This window comes from Pithys albifrons, chromosome 5, assembly GCF_047495875.1.
Source record: "Pithys albifrons albifrons isolate INPA30051 chromosome 5, PitAlb_v1, whole genome shotgun sequence".
NCBI classification, from domain to species: Eukaryota; Metazoa; Chordata; class Aves; order Passeriformes; family Thamnophilidae; genus Pithys; species Pithys albifrons.
This window is the reverse complement of record NC_092462.1, coordinates 49,027,675-49,047,041: the sequence shown is the minus strand read 5'-3', so window position 1 is coordinate 49,047,041 and position 19,367 is coordinate 49,027,675. Positions and strand designations below refer to the sequence as shown.

At 39.8% G+C, this 19,367-nt stretch overlaps 1 protein-coding gene across 4 annotated transcripts in view; it reads right to left on the bottom strand.

Moving 5' to 3' along the window:
* TEC (tec protein tyrosine kinase) overlaps nt 1–19,367 on the bottom strand; it is a 47,950-nt gene that overhangs the window by 9,274 nt on the left and 19,309 nt on the right. For 3 of the 4 annotated variants that reach the window (XM_071556531.1, XM_071556529.1, XM_071556530.1), the window contains exons 3-10: nt 8,164–8,265; nt 7,131–7,212; nt 5,480–5,608; nt 4,015–4,055; nt 3,265–3,446; nt 2,320–2,385; nt 535–589; nt 293–372 (exon numbers count right to left, since the gene is read on the bottom strand). In XM_071556531.1, coding sequence (XP_071412632.1) covers nt 293–372; nt 535–589; nt 2,320–2,385; nt 3,265–3,446; nt 4,015–4,055; nt 5,480–5,608; nt 7,131–7,212; nt 8,164–8,265 — 737 coding nt within the window. The remainder of the gene's footprint in view (nt 1–292; nt 373–534; nt 590–2,319; nt 2,386–3,264; nt 3,447–4,014; nt 4,056–5,479; nt 5,609–7,130; nt 7,213–8,163; nt 8,266–19,367) is intronic. The other variant, XM_071556532.1, reaches the window with a different exon arrangement.

Genomic DNA, 19,367 nt, shown 5'->3' with positions numbered 1-19,367 from the left:
ATCCAGCTCACACACCTGACACAAACACAGGCTGGAAGGAGGGAAGAGACCAAATGGAGTGAGAAAGCAAAACGCATTCTTTGGGTGAGGGTTTAGGTCTTGACTGGATTAAACCAAATGTGGCCTAACTGGAATCAAGAAGTTAATTTTAATCACTCATCTTTTCTATCACAGCAGTCCTTGTTTCTTTACTGAGTTCCTTTCTGGGCTTTCCCCCAGAAAATGGATTTGGATACAGATACAAATAGATTCAGGCAAAAAAATGGTTTATAGAGCAGCCACAGAAACTCACCCTCCAAATTTTGTATAAAGGGAAACTGTATACAGGCCCGGCTGGCTGGAGTCTCTCACCACAAAACCACCTTCTTTATCCTGAAACACAAGCACATTGACAGTTTTGTACAACTGTTTCTAAGCTATATGATTCTTCCACTTGTTCTAGGATATGCACTTGCCAAAATAAGCCTCTGCTTTAACAAAAGAAGCTACTTGAAGCAAAATTCACAGTTGATACTGCAAGGCTGCTGTGCTCACCTCATTTCTGAGGAGCTGTTCTGCCTTGCTTCTGTTCAGGTTTCGGCTGTACCACCTGCAACACAACATAAGTAAACAAAACTTCGCCAAGGAGTGTGATTTACCTAAAATGCTTTTAGCAAAGTATTATGAAGCTACAGGTTCGTTAATTTTATGATAAACGAAAATCAAGAATTGAACCTTTGATAATGTGCAAAAATCGGTCTCTATTAAACTGCAGTTATCCCATAAAAATGGGACAAATCCAGACAGATCCTGCAGAAGCCAATAAAACTCAGGTAACTGATACACGTTTTCAGAAACAATATTTCTTAAACATGCCCAGGCTGATGGCAGTAGTTCCTGTGAAGAGCAGCCTGAGGGCAGGCTTGCAGCACATTGGTCAAGCCACCTGTGAGCTGACTGCTAGACTGCTATGTCATTCAACAACTCCATGTTCTGGGCTTCCAGGGAGGATCCACCTAGCAAAAAGGAGGCTGAAATTATGAAGTAAGTGTCATGGTTGCACATTCCTGAGCACTGTGCTGGATGGGCAGGTTAAAGCAGCCACAGAAGCAACAACATGTCAGCCAATTGCAGAGAATATTTTTATGAGGAAAACCAGATGGCTCACAAATGGGATGGTGCAATCATTTTGAGCTATGCTGTCACTGTGGTAACTGAGCAGGGAAGTGGCACAGCAGCCTTTAATCAGATTCTGCCTGCTCCGGAGATAGTGGTTTCTTGCAGTTGGTAGATGACCTGCAGCAATGCTCCCTGGATTGCACAGTGACTCACAATTACGGCCCCAAGGTGGTAAAAGCATCAAGTGGCTGGACCAGATAAGGCAGCTCAGTTCCTTCCTTCCCTTTCTACCAGCCCTGCAGCCCAGCCCAGAGCAGAGCAAAGGTCTTATCAAGAGCCTCTAAGATGAGAAAACAACACAGAATTCCCTCTAGTAAAGCTGAGGGCAAAATCGCAGATGAAAGTCTCCCTTCTCTCAAAACACAACAATAGGAGCCATATGTAGCTGAGAGTAGAGTTTTGAAGCTATTCATGTAGTTTTCTAAATTGGTTTTAACTATGGTTTTCTTACAGCTCCATTTTTTCTGAAAGTCATGAAATATGTCTTAAGTTCTCAGGAACAACAGTTTATGCTGAATATTTGAATATAAAGAACAACAGGCTCAGAGACTATAGTGTTAAATTTTATTGCGATGTTCTTAAGTAAGTATTCCATGATTAAACGTCAATTGGAAAAAGCATTTTTAAAAAAAGCTAGACATTTAGAGCTCTTAAGTACATGCATACAATGAGACATAAAATGCATCAAATTATAAATTTTCTGAAAAATTAGAGCTGCCTTCCAAAATCTCCACTCTGTTATGTTTACTTTGACTGATTTCCACTGTTTTCTGCTCTTCTATCTTACTGCCATGCACTTTGGATAGACATGTGAATTTAATATTGAAACAACATTCAGCACACTTATAATGGGCAAATTTCCTTTAAAGTTTCCCTTTGTCTATTAGAGAATTAGGAGGGATTTTTTTTGCTTTAACAATGATAGCCTAAGTACTACATGACTGATGGCCATCTCACTGACTTGATCCTACATTAAAAATCACAGCATAATCAACTAGGAGAACCTCAAAAAATATATGCCTATTTCAATTCTCTGAGTTTAACTTCTAAGTTCTATCCTATGTAAAAAATTACTTCCAAAATGTTAAAAATACAGAGTCATTCTTGAAGCATGGGTTTCACTTTATGATATTCCAAAATTTAAGTCAAATATTCACTTACTCATATTGATCAAGGTTGTTGGACTTCTTTCCTGTTACATAGTTGCTTGGAATATACCCTTGCTTTCTAAAAAAAATATGCAATACATAATCTGAGTGAAAATGTAAAATTGCATGCCTAGAAGACAGTCTTTCATTCTACTAATTACTAGAGGCCTCTCAATGTAATTTATTACTGATCCACCCACTTTACTACTGATTATGCAGGAACTAATTTTCTACATTAACTTTCAGCATCCCTAGAGAAGTGACATGGCAGCAGAAGTGCCCAAGAAACCCATCACAAAGGGTGAAGGAGAATAACCCTCTGCTACTCTGCCACTTCTGCAGAAGACCTAGACAGTCACAGGAAATACATTTTGGAGCCTGCCAAGGCCTGATAACATATGGCAACAGGAACCTGATACATACTGAAGTATGAACACTTTCATTTTTAAAACCACAGCAAAACATTTTAATACAGAAAATGCAAAGTCGTAGTCATTACAGCATCTCACTGCAACTCTCTCTCAACTCATTCAAAGATTGTCCCTAATGATACAGTTATTAAATAAGGTGATGATTATTGAAGTCTGGAAGTCAGAGCCTGCTGAGCTGAGTGTTAACCATATTGCTCCCTAATGAGCTGTTTGCCAGGGAAGCAGAAGTAGTGTACCAGTCAGGAAAGATTTTACAGAATGGCTGGTGCTTTAATTGGGAAACCATGAAGTCAGACAGGAAACAATTGGAAAAGGTTCCAGTTCTGCAGCTGTCCCTGCATTGGGGCCCCACAACCTATCAGGTACCACACTTTTTAAAATTGGTTTCTATATGGGAATATATGGATGAGATTTCAGGGCTGGAGTTCAAAGTGCGGTTATTTGTTGACAAATAGTCAATATAAACTACTAGAACATGAAAATAGCCTTATGAACTTTATAACAAAAAATAAGGAACTTGTGTTTACCCATATTTGTCTCTCGCCTTCCACCAATGAATGTCGTTTTTCTCAATCACTGTATATTCTTCACCTTTCTCTAATCTTAAATCATGATGTTCTGTAGGCTCAAAGTCATACATTGCTACCACTGTCTCTTCCTCTTCATAGCCATTTTCTTCAACTGGAGGAACAGGTGGTGGAGGCCTTCGCTGTAAACAACACATTATTACTGTAGCCGAAAGGGTTTTTGTTCTGATTTTCACATTTTGTAGATTTTAGGAACACAGTAGTTGTAGATTTTTAGAAGGGGGAAGGGTCATTTCATGGCATCATTATCATCCCACTCTGCTCTGTTTTTCCAACCCACCCACCCTTACCATCATACCAGTGCATCCCAGAGGCAAAAGCTAGGCTAGTCCTGAGTTGCCCAAGGAGAGAGCTGCAGTGGCCCAAGGAGGCAGCTGGGGGACATGACAGCAAATCATGTGGGTGAGTGCTATCCATGGGGCTGGTTCGTGCTGCAGCTCTGCAGATACCAGTGAAGGGCAAAGCTGGCTGCCATTTGCTTTTTGGCCCCATCTTCCACCAGCAGTACAGATACAGCTAATAGATGCAGCTACATTTCAATGGGATTTTTTTCACCCTGTGAGAGAGCATGATGCCCACTGACTTGTACAGAAATAGGCCTTTGCTCCAGGATACAGAAAGAATCTCAAGAAATTTAAGTGCTATTTAAATCAGCAATTATCTATTCAGTATTTCAAAGGCTCTACCTACCACACTTTTTTCTGGCGTTGGAGATGACAATCTTGTTACATCTAGAAACAAAGTACAGGAGAGGATTTATGTCTATCCATTTAGCCATAAATTTAAAAATTGAAAAAGTTTAAATTTCACATGAGGTTTTAATACCTTACCAAGCCTTCAGGATGGCTTAGAAAAGCAAAGACAACTCCAATTAAGCAACAGGGAAAAATCATTAAATATTCTTGCAAAAACATCCTAAATCAGTCAGCAGGTTACATTCACAACAGATTCAGCAATGTCTGTGCCACACCGCAGCATGTCACAGAGAGCCCTGAACCAGCCTTCAGATGTTAAATTTATTAGAAATTAAAAACAGAGAGAGATTTTTAAAAGATATATTGAAAGGAAGCAGTGTTCTTGTCACCACAATAATCTAAAGGAATGTTGGTATTAACATCTGCTCTTCTAAAAATATAATATGCTGTCTGACCCTTGCATTGCTAAATAAGGCATAACAATTTTATGTATTTTTTATTAAATCTCTCAGATCCAAAAGTATTTTTTTCCTGTACTGCTTTCTTCCAAATTTAAAAGGTTGAGATATATGCCATGCTTTATATTTGGCTGAAAAAAAACAGCTATGAGTCACTGTTTATTCTCCAAGTCTTTTAATGCAACTAAATCCACAAGTCCCCACCACTGCCATTTAAGGCACTGATATCATTGGGTGCCACTGAAATTATTGGGTGCCACTGATTGAACCGGGAGATAGGCAATGGCTCAATTTCTTTTCCTACTAAGGATTCTTCCTTAAACAAAGGACTAAATAATTACTATGTCCTTTGTAGGACAATATTGCAGTGCTATAGCATCCACCGTTGAGTAAGTAGAACCTGCAACTTGAATGCTGGAAGATGCACATGTCTACAGAAGTCACAGCTCATCCAGGTTAATACTGGGACATTCATAAACCTCTGAGCATGGGGACATTTACAAACCTCTGAGAAAATTCAGTCCTGTGTCTGTAAATACATTAAACCTTCTTGTATCAGTCTTTGCCTGCTGTAGGAACACTGAATGCAACATAGCTATTATTCTTGCACATGGCTAAGCAGAGGTTTTAATAAATAACTGAAGAGCTGGCAAGATTTTTAGCTGAATCTTTTTTACCATCAAATTTTATCCTCAGTCTAAGATAAACAATCAGGTAAGTTTCAAACATGGGAAACAATCCAAGTGAAATCCATCAACCTCAGTGATTCCTTTCAGCTTCTCTAAACATTTTTTTTGCAAGAAGGTTTCACTGTTTTTTCTATTTTTTACAAATTCCTGGAAATGAAACAAACATTTTGACTTGCTTTATACACAGCATCAATGATTGACTCTGATCTATAAATATGACTAATATCCAGGTCATTCAGGTGTGATGACAATATCATATTAAAATGCAAAAAAATACACCAGAACAACTTCATATGAAGACATATGTACTTACGGTTTTCAAAAAGACTGTATTTTTCACAGCCAGGAGCTAATTTTTCTGTCTGTCTGCAGCACTGATAAATTCCCTCTGTCCAGAATTTAGGATGATATTTTACCATTATATTGCTGTTGTTCTTTATTTCTACAAGAAGAAAAAAAAACATATATTGAAAGACATGAAAAAAAAAAAGGTCTGCAAGACGGTAATTTTTAATACATACTACAATATCTTTGACATGAGGTATAATCTTCACTTGTCCTTACTTTAGCATTGCTTCTCTTAAGTACCTTCTTGCAAGCTTACATGGAGGTGATACAACAATCATAGGGGATGTTTCTGGGATAATAACCTAACTTTACTCCAGAAGGGAGTGCTGTATTCCCCACCTACACCAGCCATCCCAGCAGGGATTGGGTGCATCCACAAAAAGAGACCCGGACGCCCAGCTGCACCATGCAAACCATTCAGGCAGCTGTGAAGGCTCTGGGAGCTCTGCCTGGTCCTTTGTTACCATTGTAAGAGACTCAAATTCCTCTACAACCGTTGTTCTGGAGGGATAGACAGCTGACTTTTATCTCTAGTCCATGGCACAATTCCTGGTTTTGGTCTGAAAGGCTCCTTATGCCCACATCCTATGGACTTCCTGAGTTTCAGAGGTCACTTGGCCTGTGATCCCCAGCCCAGAAACAATTTCTTAATACTTTACCATCTGTAATTAATGTGAGCATCTGATGGTGAAAGACAGCATTAAGAGGCTCACAGAAATAAAGCTTTACTCAATGTGATAGCAATTATCAGATCATATCATTTTACCTCTTAAGGTCCACAATCTTATCTAGATACATCCAAACAAAACTTTGAGTGATGCCTTTAACTAGCTTGGATAAGCTTTTTGATGATTTACCCATTGTGCAAATGGTGAGAGTCAAATTCTGATTGCAGTGGACTTCACAAAATCAAACTAGATCAGTCTGTGTGTTTGATGCTGCCAGCACCAAATTCTGTGTATGCAAGTGATGAGCTGGCCCATTAAGAAATTAAAATTGTTGGATGGAAGTTCTACCATGTTATTTTTGTAATTTGCTGGGGGTTGATGCTGCCCAGCAGCTAAGTACCCAAGCAGTCACTTGCCCACTCCCCCCAGCCTGAAGGCATGGAGAGAGAATAAAAAGAGCAACAAATGAAAACTTGTGGATTGAGATTAAGACAGTTTAATAACCAAAAGAAAGAAAAACCCCAAAAGTAACATAAAGGCAATCACCCACCATCCCCCACAAGCAGACCAATGGCCAGCCAGTCTCCGAGACATTGGCTAACATGGAAGCAAAAAACCCCAACCCCTGTCTTCCTCTAAGCTAGCTTTTATTTCTGAGCACAGCTTTATGACCTGGAATATCCCTTTGGTCAGTCTAGGTCTGCTGTCCTGGCTGTGTCACCTCCCAGCCTCTTGCCCATCCATAGCCTACTTACTGTGGGGAGAGAGGAGGAAAAAGGCAAATCCTCCTTGCTGTGCAAGCACTGCTCAGCAGCAACTACAACAAGGTGTGCTTTTAACACTGTTTTGGCTACAAATCCAGAACACAGCACCAACTCCAACACATACAGACAGCTCAAGCAAAGGCACCTGCCTATGTCAGATGATAACTATAGCAATTCTCATTACCTTCTTTCAGGTTCCTCACCCACTGATCCCGGCTTTGTGCACTTGGTGCAAAAATATAAAGCGTATTGGCATCATACACAACCTGGAGTGGGGAAAGAAATAATCAAAATGCATTCACCTCATAATATTAACTCATTTCTTCCTCAGGAAACAGAGGAAACAGAAGACAAATGACTTGCATTTGGCAAGATTAGTGTATTCGGGCACAAAATTATTGAGGTTTATTATTCATATATGATGCTTCCAGGAAAATAAGGAAGGGTTTTGTAATGGTATCTATCTTGACAGCATTCCTTAAAATGCTTCACACTTTGCTTTGTTAATTCTTCACCACGTGTTTTCTAAAACCAGATCAATTTAATAATCAGACATCCTTTGTTCCAGCCAGTTTGTAACTCCCTGCAATTCTGTACTGCTCTGGGGGGATTCTTCCCCTTGTTTTTTTTCACTGCTTGTATTGCTCTGAGAGAAAGGGATCAGAGTCCCCTCTCCAGTGCTGGAATTCAACCTCACTCTGACCATTCCCTCTATAGGAAGGAGGCCCAGCATCCAATCCCCCCACACTTTCCTTTTTGCCCTCCAAGCAATCTATTTCCTGTGTTTATTTCCATTCCATTCATAATGAAAAAAAGCAACAAGTTTTATCTGGATTTTCTTATTTCTATAGAATTTAATGGTAATTAAATTTAATTTAATGTGAAAGACAGAGAAAATGGGCTCCCAGCTTACTTTTTCTGGAGGATGACCAGGACAAGGCATCTTCCAGCCAAAACCCAAGAAGAGAGGGTGGGGAAAATAAAAAGACCAAGTGTATGAGGCACAACTCCCAAGGGAGGGAAACTGCAGGGGGAGCAGAGCTTGCTGACAATGGGCTTTAACCATTGATCCTGAACTACCTTCCACCAGGCCCAAAGAGTCAGAGAAAGGCTCAGTATTTAGAAGTGACAGCAATTTTAAGGGAAGTTACATCCAAATGACTTGGAGCTGTTGAAAAGAGCACTGTAATTTATGTATTTTACATAAAGAAACATACCTGAAATGGATATTTATTTTGACAGGGAATAATACCATCACTTTTTACAACTTCTACACATTTAATCCTTGAAATATCCACAGATCCTTTTCTGTACTTTTTCTATAAGAGAAAAACAAAAAAACATTAGTAAAAAATAACCAGCTTATCTATTTTTTTTCAGCAGAGAGTTCTTGCTTTCTTTTCTGCTTATAATATTGACGTTGCTTTAATTTCAGAAGTTATTTGAAAAGTATCTCTATAAAGCACATAAATATCTGCACTTGTGAAGGTGCACTGAGTACAGTAAAATTGCTCAATGAAAAGTATCACTTCTTTTTACAGAAAGTTTCCAAACAGTTGTAATCATAGGTTTAATCTACTCTTCTTTACAAAAAATAACTTGAGTACAGAAGAAGGAAGGGCTTCCCCCTTGCTCATTTTAAATTACGGTCAAAACAGATACACAAAATAGATGCCAATGCATCATCTCATCTGGTCACTCACTCTGAATTGTTACCACCAATTGGTGGCTGCTGCTGTGCTTCCCCAAATTTCCAGAGAAACTGGGATGCTACAGAGGCAATACAAATCCCTGATGAGGCAGGAAGCAGAAGACAGAAGATGTAATCCATCCCTGGGCCAGGCTGGGCTCTGTATTGAAGGAACTTCTTCAACCAAGGCTAGCAGAAGTCCAGAGAAGGAAGATCAAAAGTACAGACATCTGAGAAGATTCAGGTCACCTAAACTGAGAATTATGAACGTTTTAAAGAATGCAAGGGTGCTTATGAGGTGCTGCCCAATGCATGGAACGACAGTGTAGTTCAACACTTTGGAGTAAGCAGCCCCTTAGAAAAACAGTCAATAATGGCAGGTGGTGAGTACTGGGCTTTAGTCTGCACTGAAGTCTCTGAGTTGCTGAAGTGTACAGCACTTGGTACAGCAGGCAGTATTGCTTCTCCCTCAGTGACAAGGGTCATTGTGTGGCAGGCCTGGCAGTTTCAGGGCTGCCAGATTAGCCAAGGCAGAACAGGAAGATCCAAACACTATGAGATTTGATTTTTCAAGAAGCTCAGAATTCAACACTCCTCATAACTGTGCTGAAGACACTTGTCCACATCTCTTTCTTTCACAACAACACACAAAGAAGAAATGCTTACCACTCCTGTAACTTATCTACCCTGCTTTCTGTATCCAGCGAGGCACTCATACTGCTTAGACCCCACCTACTGATTGAGGTCACAGGACAGAGAGACAATACACACTGGCGATCTTTTTTATCCAGAATCACAGAAATTCCTTAGAGGAACACACTTTATTGCTTTGTCTGAACCTCCCTCCTCCAAGGCTCATGGAGTTTCATGCCTACTCTAACATTCAGTGAGCACTCATTCAAACAGAGGATGTAACTGCCATGAGGATGAAGGACAAGAATCTAACCTGACAATTATCTAAAATTTGGCAGAAAAAAATTAATGGAAACTCCCTGATATACAACACATTGTTCCAGTAATTGTATTTCCTAAATCATCCCTTTCTGCATTTTCAAGATTTAAGGTGGTTCAGTTTGCTTCACTACAAAATGTTGAATTAAGCCAACTCAAAGCTGACACACAACTCAACGCAGCAAATTAAGCCTAACACAAGGGAAGATTCTTCTTCTTTTCCATAGTTTCTAGATTTTTTAGAAGCTTATATATGTGAAATTAAATACAAATCTACTGCTCCAGTCATGTTTCAGATTAAGAAGTAGCAGTAATTAATGGGCACTAGCCTTCAAATTGCCAAGTGTGCAGCTCTGTTTTAGCTCAGCATTACTCACTAATAAATTATGGGGCACAGAAGCAGGAAAGAATGACTCAATAAAAATGCTAAAGATATCACTGCAATTCCTCTCTCCTCCTTCCTTAAGTGGTTTCCCTTTATAACAGGACACCTTGCACACCATCACTGTGTTTCATTTATTCTACAAGCAAAATGCCTTGCTCTAGACCCAGGTGAGCAGCGGACATGAAATGCAGAATCAAGGGTGAGCTCAGTCCCTGAATCAGTTGGGAAGCAGAGGTGCAGGCACGAACCAGCCCTGAGTAATCCACCCACAAACACCGTTTCCAACAAATGACCTTTTCTACAGAGACAAAATTAGTACAATGGCTAATGCAATGCCAAACCATATTGAGGCAGAGGGACATTTTTAAAGGGTTTTTTGAGGGGAAAGGTGGAAGATTGCTAACATAGTAGAAAAGATTAGATTCACTGTAGAAACAGTAGTACTTTACCAGAACATTCTTGCATGTTGTCTAAAAAGGATACAAGAATTCATAGAATAACAAACAGGTAAAATATGCTTCAAAGTCACACTAAAGGTTAGGGGTTTGTTGTGGGTATTTTTTACCGTATCTGTTTGCCGAGAATAACAAAAGGGAAGTGACTATACAGAAACTACTATACAAAGCTTCTCAAAATGCCAAATGCCATACATGTGCCATGTTTGTCAAAAAATTGATTTACAGTTTTAGAAGCCCTGCTCCTTGCTCACAATGGGAATGGCCAGTCCAGGCAATAAGTCTCAGTTCCATGCAATCCAAACAGAAAAAGCTATTCCTATTATTTTTAACATATAAACCAGTAATATTAAGAAGTCATAACACTTGGTCTATGTTGCCAGATATGGAACAAATGTCTGATTATACAATTCCTTTAAAAGAAAATCTTAGAATACAGGAAGACAAGAAATATAAGTGTACAATCAAACAGCTGATCCCCTGTACATTTGCGATTACTCCTCCTCTGAATATAGCAGCTTTGCAGCTTATGAAGCCCATATCCTCACTATTAGATAAAAATATTTCTTCCTCTTAGCTGATAAGGATATTGTTCTGCTTACCCTCACAAAAGTGGGGGGCGGGGGGACAGAGGTTGTTAAACAATACAAAGAACATTACATTTAAAAAAACCCTCAATGAAAATATGCAGAAGTTAGCCCAGCTGTCAAGAAATATCTAGATTTTTGTCTCCTCCGTGCAGTCTCTTTCTCTCTTTCTTGCTGTTCATATTATTTCTTTCTTTAATGCTTACCCCCATGTAGGAAATCCTGAGGTCATCAGCCTGTGACCCATGGAACTTATGCTCTCACAAGCACAGCAGGTCACAGCTTTACTGACATCTCCTTTTATGGAGCTGCTCTACAACTTTACAAAACCCCAAAAAGCCTGGCTAAGCCAACACTGCCTGTAGACAGCTTCTCTGGCAGAATATGCTACAGAGCCAAATGTAAGAATGTTTTCATTTTTGGTTTTTGATTGTTTTTTGGGGGGTAGGAGGAGGAGGAGGAGGAGGAGGAGTTGGGATTTGGGGGGTTTTGTTTGTTTAATTTTGGGGGTTTTTTTAATAGTATTGCCATTTAGCAACAAGAAGCACTGACTGGATACTGCTGCAGCTCGCTCTTGAGGCAAGCAATTACTGATCATGCAACTGTAATTACTGTAGCTAGGTGTTAAATGGCCACATTTTCCATTCCAGTATTTTCTGATGTTGAAGAATGCTCTATCTCCTTTCAATTCATTTGTTTAATTATTATTTTAAGAAAAGAAAGTATCAAGTATTTCTATTTACCTTTCAAAAATGGCTAGAATCAGTATAAAAAGCGAGAGGTGATGACTATTCTGCTCTAGTCTGACCTGATCCAATATTTGACTCCTGAGAATAATTTAAAGGGGGGAAAAATGCAAATATAATGGAGAAGAAGAAAGTTTTAAATCCTGCCTTGCAAATTAAGAAACTGAGAATCCATTACCATCATCTGGCTGCTCAGCAGGTGTCAGAGACTGAAAAGCCCAAAAATATATTATCCATCATAGAACTGATGACACTTCCTAGCAATGACTATAATTCATTATCAGTAATTTACTCTTCTGCAGCTGAGAGACAGTCAGTCAAATGTACACAACTGCAGTCATGATACATTGCTGCAATCACGTTAAGAGTAAAGGATAATAAAGCAGCCAGGTCTCCATCCATATCAGGCCTTAAATAACCTACAACCTTTCAGCTGTCAAAGTAACAAGCACATATCTTTAGGTTCTTTCAGACAAATCTTCTCTTCTTGGTTTTCTCTGAAGTCCTCACAGAGCTGAGTCTGCCCAGTCCAGCTGTAGCATTTCTGCCCTGCATTGTTCCCTCTCAGGGCCACTGTTCTGTCTGCTGGGTAAGTGACACCTTGCATTCAGCCACTTCCCTAACACAGCCCTCAAGCTGCCTGAACAGTAGACCTGGACAATCCAAGCTTAAAAAGGAGGAGAGTCCAAGTCCACAGACATCAACAGGTGAGAAACCAGAGGTCAGAAGAAGATCAAAGAGGTCACCTAGTCAAGGCACCAGCTGCTTTATCTACTCTCTCAGATGATGGACTTCACAGCTACAGAGCTGAGAGGTTTATATTTGTCTTCGGAGATTCCTGTCCATCACCAGTCCATCTCTACACTTCAAACAATTGCTTCTCCACCAACCAACCCTTCAACCAACTCTTCATCCCTGGCTTTTTCATTCTTCCCACTGTTCCTGTTCTTGAATCTCATAGGCAGGTCCATGTCTTCCTTGAAACTTACTCCCCCAAACCAGATGCAGCACTGAAGATGATGCCTTATCATCTGATTATGAGGATCATAAAATAATAGAATGGTTTAGATTGGAAGGAACCTGAAGATCCCTAGTTCCAATGACCCCATAGTAGGCAGGGACACCTTCCACTACACCAGGTTGCCCAAAGCCCCATCCAGCCCAGCCTCGAACACCTCCAGAGATGGGGTATCTACAACTTCCCTGGGCAGCCTGTTACAGTGCCTCACCACCCTCACAGTAAAGATTTTTTTCCCAATATCTAATCTAAACCCCACTCTCTTCCAACTTGAGCCCGTTCCCCCATGCCCTGCCACTTACATGCTCTTGTAAATAGTCTTGCTCCATCTTTCCTGTAAATTCCCTTTAAGTACTGGAAGGGTGCAATTGAGTCACCCCAAAGCTTTATCTTTTCCAGGCCAAAATATCCCAATTTTCTCAGCCTTTCCTCATAGGGGAGGTGCTCCATCCCTCTGATCAACTTGGTGACCTTCTCTGGACTCACTCCAACAGGTCCATATCCTTCCTATGGGGACCCCAGAGCTGGATGCAGCACCCTGCTGGCCATGCTGCTTTGGATGCAGCCCAGGATACAACTGGCTTTCTGGGCTTCAAGTGCACATTCCCAGGTCATGTCCAGTCTCTCATCCACCAGCACCTCCAAGTTCTTCTCAGCAGGGCTGCTCTCTATCTGTTCATCCCCCAGCCTGTGTTGATACTGGGGACTGCCCCGACCCAGGTGCACTTGGTCTTGTAAAACCACATGAGATTCCCAAGTGCTCACTTCTCAAGCTTATCCAGATTCTTCTGGATGGCATATATGTGTGTCAACAGTACCATTAAGCTTGGTGTCATCTGAAATTCGCTGAGGGTGCACTCAATCCCTCTGTCTATGTCACTAAGGAAGATATTAAACAACATTCGTCCCAAAATAGACCCTTGAGGGACACAATTTGTCACTGATGCCCATGGGGACTCAGCCATTGACCACTCCCTCTGGATGCAACCATCCAACCAGTGCCTAATCCACTCAATAGTCCAGGAATCAGAGTCCTGGGTTTTTTCATACTAATGTAACATGAGCCTTTTTCACAGCAACAGGGTATCATTGACACATATCCAGTTTATCGGGCACCATCCTGTCTCCCAGGTCCTGCTGGGAACAGCCAGACATTTGGCTGCTTATTCCCATTCTGCATTTGAACACTTCAGCATTCCTGCCTAAACTTTCACCGTTTGCACTTGTTCACATTGAATCACATTCTATAAAATAAAAAAAACAAACAACCAAACCCACCACCCACTTAAACCCAAGATACCACTTGGATTTCTATACTTGTTTTTCAAAACACTTGCAGTTATTTCAAGTTTTATGTGACCTGAGAACTCAATAAGCTTCTATTCCAACAATATCACTAATGAAAATACTGCAATGCAGAACAGGAAACCCTACTCAAGACAGGCTTTCAGTCTGAGTACAAGCCACTGATGCCTATTCAACACTGTACCAGCTTCCCATGTGCTCTGCAATCAGATATACAAGAGGTTTACATAGGTAATTTTTAATACGAAGCACATGTGAAAATGTCTCATACACCACTGTCAAAAACTGCTTACTGGAATGAAAACACAGGATATCTGCTGCTTCTCTGCTACCGACAAGACTTGCTACCCCAAGGAAAAAAATTATTTTAACAAATTATTTTCACGAATCTGGGAGGAGAGGGAGGGGCATGGGAACAAACAAACCCAGAAAGATGGAGTTCCATGATTCCAAATATCAAGAACTACTGTTTTCCAGTAGACCTCCTATGCAGACCTCTGAAATTTTTGTTCTCACCTTCTCTTGGCTGCTTTCCTCCTGACTGGTTATTGGTCCTTCCATGAGGGTTCTGGAGCCTTTGCTGCAGAACAGTGTCTTCTCTTTCAATCACCTCAATAGCTTAAAATGCTGACCAGATTAGCTGTATTTTAGGCAATTAATTCCTACTGTCTGATCTACCTAAAAGAAAACTGATTCATTACTGTATGTGCTCTGAGCAGTGGCTACTACAGACCTAGATCCAGCCCTCCTCTTCCTTGGGCTGTCACACAAAAAAGGTGCGAGCAACTAACCTGCAGTGAAACCTTTGCTGGTTACTGCATCATCTCATCAGTGCTTTGCACCATGTCCCTACTCACTCATTGGCCCATCTTATGCTTTGCTAAGCAGCTCCACAGAAGGACTGGGGGTTTTGCTGTGTTTGCTGCTCTTGTGGGGGACTAGCAGCCATCACAAAATAATTAAATCAATAGAAAGACAGCATGGGTTAGATAATTTTTGTATCTGTGTATTTACTAGAAGTAAGATTCAGCTTTCCACATCCCTCTTTCCATTATAGATGGATCTCTCACAATTCCATTACTTTGGTGGAGCAAAGAGATGTCTATATAGGAATAACAATGAAGTTAATGCTATAGGAATAACAATGCAGGTATTTTTCTATCAATAAAGATGTCTGTAACTTTGCTTGACAAATTAGAACCTGAACAGTATGGACTGACAGTCAGATTACCAAGTCACTTGCTAATTCACTGATTTGATTTCTATGTAACCAAGTGGAAAGCAAAGAATTTTAAATTAACTATTTTCTTACTGTTGCTAATTTATAAATGCAATGGTTGTAGCTATTACATAGGTATTATAAACTCAGAAAAGGTGGTGACTTATATTCTGAGTTAGCATTTTAAATACAGATCTTGTGAAGAAGTTTGAAAAGCCCTCTACTGCATCATGTAATTTTACTCTTTAGTCACAATACCGTCTATCCAGATGGTCACGACAGGCATCATTCTACATTGTAAATGCATTGTTGCACTTGTTTAGCAATGTATTTTATGCTGAAAATCACTGTTACAAGTTAATCATTATATCTTTAATGTTTTATACATATACATCTATATAAAAATGTGTGTGTGTTTTGAGCAATCCATCTGTCCTGACTGCACTTTAAAAATGTTGATTCATTCTATTTTTATGACAATGCTGGGGGAAAAAACTGTGTTTAATGCCATTGAAAACTGCTAAACAGTAAGAGCTGAACTTATCCAAAGCCACAACACAACTTAGAGACAGTCATGAAGGTACATCCCCAGTAAGTACAGCTAAGGACTTCAGTGTGATTCATATGGAAGTGTATATCCACTTCTGTTTCCTCAAGGGGAAACAGCAGCCAACTCACAATTCTCTTCCAGCTCTAGACAGAATAAAATTATTGTGCAAACTTGCAAGTATTTTAAGAAACCTCTATCATTATGACTGGTGACTTGGAACAAAAACAGCTCTGTCAATGTACTCATTTCAGAAGCTGTTCATCCTACATTAAAAAGCAAGAGTAATCAATGATCAGAAGCATTTTGATGCCGTGAATGACTCTTCCCCCCCAAAACAGGACTTCGAGCCACATTAGTGTAGGGTAAGATAAAAAGTAAAGGTCCTTTAATAACACAGGGCCTACAGCCCACAGGAATACAGGATGACATGCATGTACTCCAGTTCTTGTTTCCATGGCTTTTATAATAAGATCCCTCCAATCATTGCTTTACACATTTCTCAGTCCAGTCCCAGTCCCACCCCTGTCCAACCCCCTGGAATTGGGTCTGGGGTCATCAAGACCCTCTGTCTTCATCAACTCCTCTTCCTCAGGCACACAAAGGTCTCTTGGAGTTCGTCCAGTTCTGGCTTTTGGGTCACTCTGACCTGTGTTTATGTTTCGTTTTGTAGGCCTTCTGATATCCTTCAGCTCTTTACCTTGGAAAGGAATCTAAACAAGATTAATTAACTAGAGGAATTTGAGCTCCCTGTTCTGGGACAGGGGTAGTGATAGAAAGGCATTAGACTTAAACTGTTAGAAATATTAACCCTCTAAAAATCTACAACTACTGTGTTCCTAAAATCTACAAAATGTGAAAATCAGAACAAAAACCCCTTTGGCATCAATTTCAATACTGAATTGTGCTTTCATTTATATAAAAAAATTACCTATGCAATGACTAATGAAAACACACAAAAATCAGGGTAATTAAGTTGAAAATAATAAAGGATAAACACTATAGGAATAAACAACAGTAGAATGTATTCATATTCTGTTAAAAAAAGAAAAGCAAGTAGCATAGTTTTTAGGAACTCTATAACGTTGTTATGCTCCAAAGGAAGTATTTGCACAAAATTAGTGTTGCAATGAAGTCACACAATTTTACTCTGAAACCTGTAGCTCTAGAGTGGGCCCCACAGCTCTTATTTTTCCTTCCTTAAAATATATCACCACAGTAATTTCAATAGGTTCTGTCTCCTCTATATTCAAATTACAAGTATCAAACACAACTCTTAGAGAAGAACCCTTTTTCCTTAGGAAGAGACTTTGAAAATGAGCAACCTCCAGGAATGTTTAAGTTTTTATTCTGTTTTGGGTTTGGGATTTTTTTTAATGTATAACCTGGTTGGTTTTTGCTAGTTGTAACAGTTCTGCTGTTTATGCAAGAAAATTTTCACACAATGCCACTACTGCCAGTGAAGACAAGAGCATTCTGCACCTCCCAAGATCAGCTCATCAGAAAGCCACCTTCTACTTGACTCCACAGAAGCATCCTTCTAAAGAAGACTCTTAACTTCTTTCCCTCAGGAACTATGATTTGCCTTCTCTGTAGAAGAAAATAGTTTCTGCATAGTAAAAATAGGTAAGTGCTGTACCTACCCCAATATCCTCTGTGCAGCCATTCCAGAGCTAACAGGTAATGCAGCACAAACTCTCCCCACCTTGTCCTCCCTCTACCACCACAGAACTCCATGCCTTCAAACACATGCAGGGTAACCGTGGGAACCAGGATTTAGCCTATACCTTCTGATAGCACAAATCCAATATAAACTATAATACATACAGCAAACATGAGCAAACAATAAAGATACTAAAGCTTCATACTCGGTTTCAAACTCACAGTTAGTGCAAGTTGCTGTGGGTTGGAAAGGTTAATGCAAGTATGCTGTGCCCTGTGTGGGAGGACAGTAACAAAACCACACACATCAGCGCTAACTAAAGAGTATTCCTGCAAAGCAAGCTGAGAGACATAAAAATATACTATGGTGAAAGGGAACATTCCACAGTTTCTATATCTGAGGATATTAACAGTCCACACATTTATAAGCATTTATGAAATGATGACCACATCTGTGGCAGTTTTGTGGAAGCACCACACTCATGAAGAAACATCAGTGGGAAAGTTTTCAAACCAACAAACCAGCAGCACATCTCACTTGTGCAAACCAACTCCTTTAAACTATTCCACTGATGAGAAGTACTTTAACACATCTAAACTTTCCTTCATCTCAAAGAATTTCACTTGCCTAAAATGCCATCTAGAGCAAAAACCTACAGTCTGGTGGCACTTTTAAGTTCAAGCAAGACAGTCCATCAGCAATAGCTAACTAAAACTTGTGTGAAGTACACACTACTTGCTATCATGGCTCTGTAATGAAGCAGTTGGCCTTATCCAGTTAGGGCCATCAGACTGCACCAATGTCTTCTCCCCATTCAGAGATACCCTCTTCTCACCATTCACTGAGAAAGAATTCACAACAGTCAAACTTATTGCCACAGAAGGAGAATGAGGATAAAGCAGGAGTACTTCGTGGACCATTCTAATGGATGCAGTATCTTGGATGCCCTTTTTATGTGGTCCGTCCTGTTGGTTAATGCAAGAGGAATAAATGATGCTGTTCTTTGCAGCAGCAAAGCCACTCTTATAAGGAGTGTGTGTGGCACTTGCAACATGGGGCACCAGCCACCAGGCATACTAATAAAGTGAGTCTTCCTTTCAATTGCCACTGCTCAGCTGATATTTACTGAAGTATTTCAAATTTCAGTGATAACGTGGACTCCTAGATAAACCCCAAGGTTTTATTTTCCAGACAGACACAGATGAAAGTGTAAATGCACCGATCCTTTGAAAATAAACTCAAGAGATTTTAAATTGAATATGCAAGATACGAGGTAACCTTCAACAGAAAATTGCCGAACATAACCTAGGGCCACACATACATGCTGCTATATCCACAAATGCCTCCTTGGATTTCAAATATGCAATCCATTCAAGATTAAATTAGCAATTTGGAAAAAGTCTTATTAAAACTTCAGCTAAATTTCTGCTGGTCAAAAATACAAAAAGCCATTCCAAATTAGATTATTTTTTTATTTCTGTATGAAATATTTGTTTTTCAAACAAGTAGGTTCACTTCAAAATTGATTAATTTTGCTTATTGATTTCCTACTGATCAGTATGTTTTGATTTCTTGGGAAAAAAAAAGTTCAGGAAAATGAACAGAAGCACACCTAAAGTATATGCTGAGCTTTCAAATCACACAAAATTGAAAAGCGATTTCCTAATTAAATATTTCAAGCTAGTGTTTCCTCATTAGAAGACCACATTCCTTTGCTATACAACCAGATTATACAGAGAAGTTGCACTGCAATCAGTTACTCCAGCTGACACCAGCAAGAATAGTGCAGCACTCCTCAAGAGCCAGTTTGTGGAAAAACTGCTTACCACCTCTCACCTTCAAACCACCATAGTTA